The sequence below is a fragment of the Callorhinchus milii genome, unplaced genomic scaffold (genome assembly GCF_018977255.1).
Source record: "Callorhinchus milii isolate IMCB2004 unplaced genomic scaffold, IMCB_Cmil_1.0 Scaffold3, whole genome shotgun sequence".
In the NCBI taxonomy this organism is placed as follows: domain Eukaryota; kingdom Metazoa; phylum Chordata; class Chondrichthyes; order Chimaeriformes; family Callorhinchidae; genus Callorhinchus; species Callorhinchus milii.
The window spans coordinates 11,568,206-11,581,894 of record NW_024704744.1 but is presented as its reverse complement, the minus strand read 5'-3'; the positions used below and the strand labels follow the sequence as shown (position 1 = coordinate 11,581,894).

The 13,689-nt window shown below is 44.0% G+C and overlaps 1 protein-coding gene across 1 annotated transcript in view; it reads right to left on the bottom strand.

The window, feature by feature from the left end:
- LOC103178980 (solute carrier family 22 member 13) overlaps positions 1-9,670 on the bottom strand; it is a 42,287-nt gene extending 32,617 nt beyond the window's left edge. Inside the window, exon 1 of the mRNA XM_007894012.2 lies at positions 9,143-9,670. Coding sequence (XP_007892203.1) covers positions 9,143-9,439 — 297 coding nt within the window. The 5' untranslated portion in view covers positions 9,440-9,670. The remainder of the gene's footprint in view (positions 1-9,142) is intronic.
- Between the last annotated feature and the right edge of the window lie 4,019 nt (positions 9,671-13,689).

The window sequence follows — 13,689 nt, the reverse complement described above, 5'->3', positions numbered from 1 at the left end:
TTCTGTGAAGCGCTTTGAGACATGATAAGGTGGAGTCCTGTAGCTCAGTGGTTAGAGCACTCGCTTTGCAAGCGAGGGACCTGAGTTCAATTCCAGACAGAGCGAAACCTTGGGCAAGTTTCCTTACTCCACACGCCTAATAATAATCCCTCCAAAAACCAAAAACAATAATAAATTGGTCATTTTCAATCTACAACTGTTTGTGGGACATTGCTGTGCACAATTGCCTGCCGCATTGCCCACAAATATACAGTCAATTCACTTTACAGTGTGTTCTGTGAAGCGCTTTGGGACGTCCACCCGATGTGAAAAGCGCTATATGAAATGCAAGGATTATTATTATTATTATTATTGTTACTATTATTATTATATCAAATGCAAGATATATTATCATAAAGAGGAGAAACTGGAATACGGAGATACCTTGAGCATCCGGTCATTAGACTCAGACCACCTGTTTAATTTGCTCAGACAACAACAACAACAACAACAACAAGATTCCATTTATAAAGCGCCTTTCACGTCAGGAGGACGTCCCAAGGCGCTGCACAGTTGGGTCAGGACCCGAGCAGGGGGGGAATGGTCAGGGTGAGGGGAGGGAAGGGAGGGAGCAAGGAGGGGGAAATGGTCAGGGTGAGGGGAAGGAAGGGAGGGAGCGAGGAGGGGGGAAATGGTCAGGGTGAGGGGAGGGAAGGGAGGGAGCGAGGAGGGGGAAGAGAGTCGAGAGGGGAGCTGAAGGCTCGGTCAAAGAGAAAGGTTTTGAGACCGGCCTTGAAGGAGGAGAGGGAGGAAGCAAGGCGAAGGCACTGGGGGATGGAGTTCCAGAGCCTGGGGCTGAGAGGCTGAAGGCCCGACCACCGATGGTAGGGCGGTTGGGGCGGGGGACGTGGAGCAGACCGGAGCCAGAGGAACGGAGGGTACGGGCAGGTAGGTAGGGGGATAGTAGGTTGGAGAGGTAGGAGGGAGCAAGGCCGTGAATGGCCTTGTAGGTGAGGATGAGGATCTTGAAATCAATCCTCTGGGGGATGGGGAGCCAGTGGAGGCGAGCGAGGGTGGGAGTGATGTGGTCCCGAAGCCTGGTGCGGGACAGTACACGAGCTGCAGAGTTCTGAATGACCTGCAGCTTGTGGAGGGAGGTGGCGGGAAGGCCGGCGAGGAGAGAGTTCCCATAGTCCAGCCTTGAGGTGACAAAGGCGTGGACCAGGGTTTCAGCAGCGTGAGGGGTGAGGTAGTGCCGTAGTCTGGCGATGTTCCGGAGGTGATGGAAGGCGGTGCCAGTTGTGGTGCGGATGTGAGGGAGAAAGGACAGCTCAGGGTCGAACAAAACGCCGAGGTTCCTGACTGGCTTTGAGAGGTGGAGAGTGCAGCCTTGGATGCTGATGGTGTCGGCGCCTGAGGTGCGGAGGCGCTGACGTGAGCCAATCAGGAGGGCCTCGGTTTTTCGCACGTTGAGCTGAAGAAAGTTGTCTCTCGTCCAGGACTCGATGTCGGACAGGCAGGCTGTCAGGACATCGGTGGTCGTGGAGTTGAGAGTAGAGGAGGAAAGGTAGAGTTGGGTGTCATCCGCATACATGTGGAAGTTAACTCCATGTCTGCGGATGATGTCACCAAGGGGGAGCATATAGAGGGTGAAGAGGAGGGGACCGAGGACAGAGCCCTGAGGGACACCACATGAGACAGTGCGGGGGGTGGAGGAGAAGCCATTTGTGAGACAAAGTGAAGACGGTGAGAAAGGTACGACCTAAACCACTCAAGGACAGTGCCTTGAAGGTTGAGGTGGGAGGACAAGCGGTGGAGTAGGATAGCGTGGTCGACCGTATCGAATGCTGCCGATAGGTCGAGGAGGACGAGGAGGCAGAGGGAGCCCTGGTCACAGATGGTCAGGATATCATTGGTGACCTTGACCAGGGCAGTTTCTGTGCTATGGGCAGCACGGAAACCTGACTGAAGGGGTTCGAAAAGTGAATGGGTGGAAAGGAAAGAGCGCAGTTGGGAGGCGACAACTCTTTCCAGGACCTTGGAGAGAAAGGGGAGGTTGGAGATGGGCCGGTAGCTTGATAGCTGCGACGCATCAAGGGAGGGTTTTTNCAGGGTGGGCGTGATTGTGGCAGTTTTTAAAGGAATGGGGACAGAGCCAGAGGAGAGGGACAGGTTGACGATGTCGGTGATATGTGGGGCAAGAAAGTGGAGCTGGGAGATAAGGAGTGGAGTGGGGATGGGGTCAAGGGAGCAGGTGGTTGGTTTCAGGGATAGGATGAGTTTGGTGACAGAGGGTGGGGACCTCATTGCCTTTTAACGATTGGGGGCCCAAATTTGCATTGGGGGTGGGAGTGGGGTGGGGAAGGGCAACCTAATTTAATGTTTGTGGAATGTGATAAGTTTTAGTTTATCTTAGTGGGGCTGAGTGGGGAAAATCTCACTCACCCCAAAAAAAATATCATTTCATGTGTCAGAAAGTAATCTTCACCAAGACAATGCTTGGAAATGTTGCACTTGATAAGAAGAGTTGGGAGTAACATCAATCTTCATAATTAATAAAACACAAAATATTGCAGATGCTGGAAATCTGAAAACAAATCAGAACATCTGACGAAGGGTTATTGAAACGTTGACTCATTTTCCTTTCTCCATAGATGCTGCCTGACCTGCTGAGTGTTCCCAGCAACTTCTGTTTTTGTTTTCATAATTAATAATCTTTGCACTTGATATACTGCATTATCATACAGTCGAGATGTCTGAAAGTACTTCACAGAATTTTACTATGAAGTGCAGTGACTGTGTATTTTGTAAGCAAACATGGCAAGCAATTTTTGCCCACAGCAATGCCCCACAAACAGCCATGAAATCAGTGACCAATTTTATCTGGGGGATTGTAGGCCAGAACACCAAGAGAAACTCCATTCTTTTTTTGAATAGTAACATGGATATAAACCCCACCTGAAAGACGACACCTCCGACAATGCAGTGCAACTGCATCCCCAGCCATGTGGGAAAAGGTCAGAATTGGCTGTGATGCCCTTACAGTTATATCCTGGCACCTCCAGATCTCTCTGATCTGTTTACTAACCAACCCAGTACCCGCTGCCTCCGCTGAACTGGCTCCAGCCTCCTGCTTGTCCCTTGTGGTCTCCATTCCACCATCAGTGGCCTCGCTTTCAGCCACTATGCCCAAAATAATGGAACACTCTTCCTCTATCCCTCTGGCTTGAACACTCCTTCCCCATCATTCCTTTTCAACGGACCTACAGTCACTTACCCCTATCCCGCAGGCCCCCAGCTTGGCATCGGGCTCCTCCATTGTCAAGCACTCTAGGGTGCTACCTGTTGTTGTGCAGTCAAGTAGACTATGTTAATATTCACTGCTAAGGCTCACATGAAAACAATAGTTACTTGTCTGAGGTACTGGAGGATCTGGTTACCAGCACCTCAGGAACTGAACCCCAGCAAAAGCAGGTCAGACCAGGAGCAGAGAGACGTACGCCAGTGAGAGGAGAAATTAGACAAAATAATTGGACCCACTGAACTTTAAAAAAAATGTTAGGACCAATGATGACAATGATAATAACAATAAAAAAAAATCCTGCTATTTGATGTAGAGCCTTTCCCGTGGATATATTAAAGCATAATGACTGTGTATTTTATAATTAAAAATACTACAATACCATCCAGTGTTGTTGAGGCTTACGGTTAATTTTTTTCCAGATTCTACTACCCGCTGTTTATATCACATTTAAAACTGCATTGTTGTTAGTAATTAAAAATCCTTGTCCTGAACTTTAAACCGCTCCACACTGGATTTTTTGTGGACTTGGTGACAAAAAGATTTGCGGGCTCCATTTTCATTATAAACTCTATTTATAAATAATGGGCACAGTGGCAGCCTGACTTCCTAAAACGAGTAAATTTACCTAGGAGTAAGTAGGAACCCAGTTGTTAGTCGATTGGCTGATACTTTCCAGGGGGAATAATTCTTTAAAAAATTGTTGTCACTCAATCCACGACTGTTTGTGGGAGACCACTGTGTGCAATTGGCTGCCGTGTTTTTCCCACAAAATATACAGTCAATCCACTTTAATTGGAGTGCTTTGAAACATCTTGACAACATGATGATGATAATAATAATCCTTGCATTTGATATAACTTTTTTCACATCTTCTAGACGTCTCAAAGTGCTTCACAGAACATACTGTAAAGTGAATTGACTGTATACTTGTGGGCGAAAGGCGGCAGCCAATTGCACACAGCAATGTCTCACAAACATTTGTGGATTGAAGTGACCAATTTTATTATTGCTTTTTTTCTTGAGGGATTATTGGCAGGCGTGTGGAGTAAGGAAACTTGCCCAAGGTTTTGCCCTGCCGGGAATCGAACCCAGGTCTCTCGTTTGTGAGGCAAACACTCTAACCACTGAGCTACAGGAGTCCCCAAATGATAAGGTACTATGTCAAATGCAAGGATCATTATTGTTATGATTATTATGCTCTTGTTCAATTGTTTTGTCGCATCCCAAAATATTGATCTGGGTTTACTTTTTTAATCCCATTTAAAATATTAGCCATCTCTATGAGGTCCCCTCTAATCATCTTCTCTCAATTTCTATAGCTGTAAGACTGAAGAGCCCAAGCTTGTCTACAACAACAACAACAACTTGCACATATATAGCACCCTCCACACAGGGTAGGGTCTCAGAATGCTTAGCAGTGGTGGAGCCTGACTCCGAGCCGGGGGGGCTAGGTGACCGTAATCATGATTGAAAAGGAAGGTTTTCATGCGGGACTTGAAAAGGGGGAGAGAGGGGGCAAAGTGGAAGGATTGAGGGAGAGTGTTCCAGAGTTTCGGGGCTGAAAGCGCGACCTCCAATGGTGGAGCAGAGGGTGCGAGGGACAAGCAGGATGCTGGTGCCAGTCGAATGGAGGCGCCGTGTGGTGGATTGGGGAGCGAGGAGGTCAGAGAGGTTGTGAAGTGCCAGAAAGTGAATGGATTTGAACACGTGTGTGAGGATCTTGACATCGATATGTTCGGTGATGGAGAGCCAGTGGAGCCAGGCCAGAACTGATGATGATGGTGGTACAGCGTTTGTTCCGGGTAAATGTGCAATGAAAGTATGCAAGTAAGTTTAATCATTGTTCATAGCTACTTCCTCTAAACACGGGGATATCTTTGTTGTTCTCCTCTGGATTGTCTCTAGGGCCTTATGACATGGTGACAGGAGCTCATGTTGGCTGTCATTTATGAAATTATTTTTATATGGATGATCTTCCGTTTCCCTTCCTTGATTGGCTCCATTATTTTCCTCCAATTATTGATGGCAGACTAATGGGTCTATAGTGCCAGGTTTAGTTTTGTCGTCTTACATGTATACGCGAACAATATCTGCTTTCTTTCTTTCAGTCTGTTGGAAATCCCTCGTCCTGACCGACTCCCTCGTAAAGTATGTCAGTGCTGCACAAATCTACTGCTATATCTTCCAAAGTATCCTGGGTTACAGTTCATCCATCCCAGGGGATTTTTTGGTTTGAAACCCCTTGAACCAATATGGTATGTTGCCATGGTCATCACTTCTTACTTTGTTCAGGTTCAAAGCTGGCAGTATTTTTGACCTAATGCACTTAACACAAAAACTTGGCTGGGTGCAGGAAATTAGCAGGCCGACTGCACATATATATATAGTCATAAGCAAATTTATAAGTGCTTTATAATGGAGCTGCAGTATACACACTCAGTCCAAAGTATTATCTGTTAGTAACCAATTTGCACTTTACTCTTATTAATCACAAACAGAGGGAAGCTTGCCAGACAATGGTCTCAATAGTAGACTGTGCAGTTTTAGCTGGTTAAACCCCAATAGTACCCCAATGGGGCACCCCAGATTGTGACACCTCGCCAGGTGGCACACTCTGGGGTGCCTACATTTTGGCTTTATCAACCTGCACCAACTACTCTACTGAATTAGGTAAGCGGTGTGAGTCCCTCCAGAGAGAGAGTAATAATAATAATAATAATCCTTGCATTTGATATAGCGCTTTTCACATCTTCTAGATGTCTCAAAGCGCTTCATAGAATATGCTGTAAAGTGAATTGACCGTATATTTGTGGGCGAAACGCGGCAGCTAATTGCACACAGGGGTGTCCCACAAACAGTCATGGATTGAAAATGACCAATTATTTTTTTTGAGGGATTATTATCAGGTGTGTGAAGTAAGGAAACTTGCCCAAGGTTTCGCCCTGGAATTGAACCCAGGTGTCTTGCTTGCAAGGCGAGTGGTCTAACCACTGAGCTACTGGACTCCACGGACATTCCATTTCAGACACAGGGAAATTTCCATGCAATAAATTACATTTGTGTAGCACCTTTCACATCGAGAGGACATCCCAAAATGTTGAACAGTCAAGGATGTGCACCCGAGCTGGGGGTTGAGATCAGAAGGAATGGAGGATAGGGAGGCTGGGGGAAGGAGGGTGACCAAAGGAGCAATCAAAGAGGGATGTCTTGAGACAGGCCTTGAAGGAGGTAAGGGAGGGGGCGAGGTGAAGGGACTATGGGATAGAGTAGAGGGTCAGGCCAGAGAGGTTGAAGATCCAACCGTCAATGGAGGGGCGGGCAGGGTGGGAGCATGGAGTAGGCCAGAGTCTGTCAAGTGGAGAGCGCGGACAGGCTGGTATGGATTTAGCAGATCACAGAGGAAGGGAGTGACAACCTGTGAGTAAGCAAGGTCTTGGCAGCCTGAAGCTGAGCAATGATGTGGAGGTGGAGCATGGATGTGCAGTAGAAAGTACAGGTGGAGTGTGTACCTATGGATGGTGATGCTGTCAGCGCCTGAGATGTGGAGGCATTGACGGGAGCCATTCAGGAGGGCCTCGGTCTTGTTGACATTCAACTATAGAAAGTTAGCTCTCATCCAGGAATTTATGTCTGATAGAAATTCTGTTAGGACAACAGTGGTCCTGGAGTCAAGGGTGGAGGCAGAGAGGTAGAGTTGGGTGTCATCTGCATATGTGTAGAAGTTAACCCTATGTTTGTGAATGATGTCACCAAGTAGGAGCATAGGTATCGAAGAGGAGGGGGCCAAGGACAGAGCCCTGAGGAATGCCGCAGGTGATGGTGTGGGGGTAGGAGGAGAAGCCATTCATGGACACCACGAAGTGGAGACGACAGGAAAGGTAAGTTTTGAAGCAGGAAAATGGAAGACCATGTGGATTGAGCTGAGAGGCTAGGCAGTGAGTGGAAAAGGATAGAATGGTAGACAGTGTCAAAGGGGCAGAGAGAACAAGGAGGACAAGGATGTGGAGTTAGTCCTGGTCACAGGTGGATGTTGTTGTTGTCACTTTGACCAAGGCTGTGTCCGTGTGGTGGACAACACGGAAACCGATTGGAGGGGTTTGTAGAAAGAGGGACCATCTCAAACATCTCTTTTGTAGATAAAGGGACATTGGAGATGGAGCAATAATTGGAGATCAGAGATGGTGTTAGAAAATCCAAATAAGAGACACTCGCTCGAATGGATTATATTGGTTCCTTAATACTCAGAATCCCAATGGGTTAATACACTCGGTTAATTGCCCGCAAGCACGGCCATCGTCCCAACTATCTACTAGTTACAATCGTACTGGACACATAATTTCTGCGAGTACCACGGCCACTGTCCCAACTATCTACTAGTTATGGTCATACCGGACTCCTAATTCTGCGAGTACCACGGCCACCATCCCAACTATTTATTAGTTACGGTCGTACCGGACGCATAAACACGTCAACTGCCGAGTGTATTAATTCAGAGTATCCTGCCAAATCCCAAATTGTTAGAAAATAAAATCAGCCAAATCTGTAAGGAAATAACACTAATTCCTTTAACCAGATATCAGACTGTTTTATTATTATTCGTTCGTTATTCCCCAATATCCCGAAGGGTCAGACCAAAGGCCGGTACAATCAACAGATCTTATAACAGAATAATACCACTGTAGATATCTCGAGTTCAACACTGTAGCTTTACAACACACAAGCTTGATTCTTCATGCTTCCAGTCTTCTTGCTTACAGCTTTCAATCTTCCATCTGATATCCTCAGTCTTAGTGTTTCTAGCTCTCAGTCTTCCATCTCCCGTACCGTTGTCTCCGCGACCCGGGACGGCCCCATTTCCCGTATCCTTGTCTCCGCAGCCCGGGACGGCCCCGTACACAAAGTTATCGGAACACTTGTACCGATGTTCGTCCAATCATGGTGCGGACATTAGATCACCCGGTCTAAATCATGCTGGGTTCACGTGAACACCTCATGGGGTGTACGTGCCTCAGCACACGTACACATGGTCCTTAAGACCCCTGTTATCTGATGCTTGTTATTTTGTTAGGTGGGATCATTAGTACATTCCTTTTAAGTGACTGGTTATTTCTTATCAGTATCCCGGGATGGTACCAAGGTCCTCTAGTTTAAGCAACTTTCTCGTTAGCTGTTATTCTTGAGGGTTGCCTTTTGTTGCTCTTGAGGGTTAATCATGAGTGTCAGTCCAGTTGCCCCCCAAACTTAACTTAAAAGTTAACCCGTTCACCACATCTATTATGATTCTAACATTATACAAAAAGTGTAAATTCTAACAATGGGTCCAGGGAAGGTTTTTTGAGGATGGAGATGATGACGGCTATTTTCAAGGGAGTGGGAACAGTGCCAGTGGACAAGGAGAGGTTGACAATTGTTACTAGAGGGGCAAGAAGGTGAGGCTGGGATGTAAAGAGAAGCTTAGGGATGGGTTCAAGACTAGGAGGTGGTGGGCTTCATTTTGGACATGATGGAGGACAGAAAAGAGGGGGAGACAGCAACGAAGGTGTGGGGGGAAAGATGGTTAGAGGCTGGAGTGTGAGGGGGAGGTGATGGTGGTAGAAAGGCAGAGGCAGGCGAGCGAATCTCCTCACAGGTGGGGTTGGAGGAGAGGATGGGTGAGGTGTGAGAGGGTGGGTGGAGGAGATAGCTTGCATTGGACACACATAATTGAAACTCTCAGTCTGATTTCCATATTCTTAATCATGATGATGGGTTCCCGCATGTGTCAGTCACCCAGCTAAATGAAAATAATTCCACAATCTTATTTTTTCATCAGCCCTAGAAGTTACAGATATAACTGATTCAGTAGAAACTTCTACTTACCAAGTGAGATCCGTTCAGCGTTCCTAATGGGATGCTTCCATTTAGCCCAGAGGACGGTGTCTGCATTCTCTGATGTGCTGGTCTGTGCTGGGAGAAATTGCTGAATTCTTTTTCATGCTGAAAATCGTTCCTGCTTTCATTTGTGTTCAGACGTGAGCAGCTTGGATACACAGGTATGCTAAAAAGGTCTAGAAAGAACTCGAACGCTGTAAAAATAAATATCAGACAAAGTCTGCAGAGAAGAATGGTCTGATAACTCCCCATTGAATCTGAACCAAGCACGTCGTGTAGTTCCATTCACAATCCGTTACTGTGAAACATCAGCACCAAAACTCAGCATGCATATCATGCTGTTTTCCAAAAGTACACAGTTAATCTGCGGTTAACTAACTAACCCTAAAAAAATCTTTGTGGGGAAATCAGAAGTTAAACATTTATCTTTATACCGCTCTTGATTTTACAAAACATTCCGTTGGCATCAGTAAATGCCAGCAAATAAATGAAAGACACAGAGTACGATCATAAAGTTTGCAGATTTTTTGATAGAAAAGGCAGAACCAGCTGTCTAACAGAGACTGGCTTTGCTTCTGAGGGCAATGATCTCAAGAATTGCAAAATAGTTGTCTGTGTTTGCTAATCCAAAGTTTAGTGCAGTGAATGTGCTGCATTGTCGGATTTTCTCCGAGATGTTAAACTGAGGTCTGGTGTGCCTGTTCAGATGGACTTTAAAGATCCCATTGGTGCTACTCAAAAAGAGAAAATAATTTCTCCTGGTGTCCTGGCCAATAGTCCACTGAATAAAATTGATCATTCACTTTGTTGCTGTTTGTGGGACACTGCTGTATGCAAAAAGGCTGTCATGTTCACTTACAAAAAAAAATACAGTCACAGTGAATTCTGTCAACTACTTTGAGACATCCTCCTGATGTGAAAGGAGATATGTCAAATACAAGGATTATTATTATTTATATTTTGCTAAAATAGACAATGGGCATAGACACTAATACTATTCCATGTATTCCTCTTCCCTCATGCGAATTTGCTTGTACACATCACCCTTTTACATACTGCACAAACATAAAAATCATAAATACATAGACTAGCTAAATTCCCAGTTACTTTGCCAAATTCATACAATTATTGCCTTTAATTATTGGCAGATAGTGGATGATGAGAATGGAATCTGTTTGTCTCAGAATGTGTTTGTATCAGTCAAGCGCTCGAGGACACTACCCCATGTGAAGGGTGCTATATAAATGCAAGTTGTTGTTGTTATTTGTTGTTTCTGTAGACATCACCCTGTACTGTTTGTCTGTGCACGTGGCGGCTGGGTGGGGAGAGTGGAGAGTTCAGTTTCAGACGTGACAAATATGTGAAAATCTGTGCCAATTTTGTCTGTACCAACATCTATTGCCACATTCACATCAGCCACCAGAGTGGTGTGCTGGAAACCAATGATTGCCCATAGAACTGCATCCCAGCATGACTTGGTCAGACCACGTGCAGGGAGGCATATGCCCATGGGAGGAAAATTTAGAAAGAAACTAATTGGACACACTAAAGTTTTTAAAGAATTTGAAGTATGTAAACCAGCCAAATTCCCAGTCACTTTGCATAGCACATGCTCTTGTTTCCTTTAGTCATTGGCAGATGGTGGATGATAATGGAACCTGCTTGGACCAGAACTGTCAGGGATTGCTGCTCCAAAGTTTTTTTTTCTTTTAGATAAGGTCAGTAAAATTGTGCAATGAAATAGGTCAGATCTTGGTAACTATGCCAATGATCTAATCATTTTATGACCTGCACTGTATTTTTTCTGCAGTAACTATTTTTGTAAACATTTATGAAATGTTTCCTTTTTGATTATAGTATTTTTTCAGTGCAATATCAAAATGTCCCTAAAGAATAGAAATATTGCATGCACACGATATAGCAAACTTAAAGATATATTTTTGTCAAACTGAAATCTGATACTCACAAATAGATTAATTCCACTTAAATCTAATTTTTTACTCTATTTTTGTAGCATTTTAGAGCATCCAGAATTCAGGGAATTTTTAGACACAATCTTCATTTTAATAACTACAAAAGAAATGACAATTAATATTGAAATCAAAAATCTGCCAAATTCGGAATGCTCTAAATGCGAAGTGGTTTTTGTGGAGTCCTGAAGTGAATTGGTTAGAGCATTAATTCTGGGGTAGGGCGAAACCTCAGGCAAGTTGCCTTACTCCACACACCCATGTTTACCTAACAGCTAGTAGGACTTGGTGGTTAGTCAATCGGCAGATCACTTTCTGTGGGTAACAATCTCTTAAAACATTTTTAAAAAAACAATAATCATTTGCTCACTCAATCCACGACTGTTTGTGGGACACTGCTGTGTGCAATTGGCTGCTGCGTTTCTGCCACAAAATATGCAGTCAATTCACTTTACAGTAAATTCTGTGAAGCACTTTGAGATGTCTCGATAATGTGATAAGGCGCTTTATCAAATGCAAGGTTATTATTATTTTTATTACTTTGCAATGTCCTCTCATGGGAGGAGAAGCTGGGGGTTGGGGGAAAGATACCAAAAGCACAGTCTAAGAGGTAGGTCTTAAATCTGGCTTTAAAAGTGGTGGTGAGGTGAAGGAGTTCCAGTGAGTTGGGGCAGGGTGAGTGAAAGCTCATTGAGGAGCAGATCAGGTGGGGGAGTAGAAGCAATGATTTGAAATGCAGCCTAGTCAAGTGAAGTTACAGTATTTGCAGTCAAACACAGCACCAGCAAAATCCTACAAGGAACATGATGTGCATGACTATGTAATTTGGAAGATAGCCAGGGCACCTTGAGAAATGTTGAATAATGTCTGCCAGAAGAACATGCAGATAGGATCTTAGTAAATCCAAAGTTCAGCACTTCTGACAATGCAGCACTCTTCCAGTACTGACTGGGAGTGTCAACCTAGATGAGTTTAACTCCTGACATTGGTTTGAATTACCGACCTTCTGACCCAAAGGCGAGAGAGACAGCTGCTTCTTGAGTGAGCCAAGCTGACACTTCATATTGCTCAAATACACATCTCAATTCTAATGTGTGCAATCGGTTTTCACATGGAATTTGCACAATAAGTATGGGAAAATAGCAGCTTTCCTGCCATATGATGTTGTAACGCAGATTAGTTCTTGCGCATGATAAAACTAAGATCGAGCCCGGACTTAAATGGAGAGTTTTGCTAGTATTTTACAACGTAAACTGAACAATCCTGATTCCTGATTCTAAGAAAACATGCACCAGTAAACGTTATTACAATCATTGGATATGTTAGAATCTTTTCATAATTTGCCAAGTTCTTGATGGACATGACTTATTAAGCAGTATATCAAATGCATTCAGTTATCTCATTAAATTCCATTCTTTGAAGGTTTCCACCAGCTGCGGCAATAAAGCTATGATTGCCCCAATTATCCTTTGAAATCTTTGTAAATCAGATGAATATAAAGGACAAAGAAATAATAATAATAATCCGTGCATTTGATATAGCTCCTTATCAAATCGTTGAGATGTCTCAAAGCGCTTCACAGAATATCTTGTAAAGTGGATTACTTTACATTAACCAATGTTAGTTAACACTTGACAGGTTGACATTGTGAAACTTTAGTGATTGTAACCTAGAATACAAAAATAAATGGATGGATGTTTCAGTTCTGGTTTCTTTCATAAAATAATCCTTGCGTTTGATTTACTACTTTACTACATTGTCAAAGTCTCAAAGTTCTTCAAAGGATTGTACTGTAGTGAATGCTGTAGCATTTTAAAAGGTACATTTTGTTTAGAGGTAATAGATACACTCTAGAAACCCACATTGAGTACCTTCAGGCTATTTCACATGTAGTAGGAGAACCAAACCATTGTTGACCAGTTTTTTTTATTCCTTCATGTTATGGAATCCATGGGAAACTTGCAGTACTGGGAGGTGATCCATAGAGGCTGCTGTCTACCAACAAGGAATAAAGACATAAAAAGTTCCAAACTTTTAAGGCAGACAACTCGAGGGCAATTTTCCATTCGTCAAACAAATACCCAAGTAAAGGATATTTTGTAGACACAGTCATTCATGAGTCTTGATTGTCACCTGGGCTGAAACTCATTCTCTCATGGGGTCTTTCTGCCAAGGAATTTCCCAATAAAATGCCAGTTGAAATGAACTCATAGATCAATCTCGCTCAGCTACACTTATGCTTTGACAGAGGGCTATAATAATAATAATCCTTGCATTTGATATAGCACCTCATCACGTCTTCGAGGTGTCTAAAAACGCTACACAGAATATACTGTAAAGTGAATTGACTGTATATTTTGTGGGCGAAGCATGGCAGCCAATTGTGCACAGCAGTATCCCACAGTCATGGATTGAGTGAACAATTTTTTAAAAATTATTTTTAATCTTGAAGGGATTATTACCCTGGAAAAGCGATACACCAATCTACTAACAACCGGGTTCCTACTTACTGCTAGGTAACCAGAGTCGTGTGGAGTAAAGAAACTTGCTAAATATTTGGCCTTG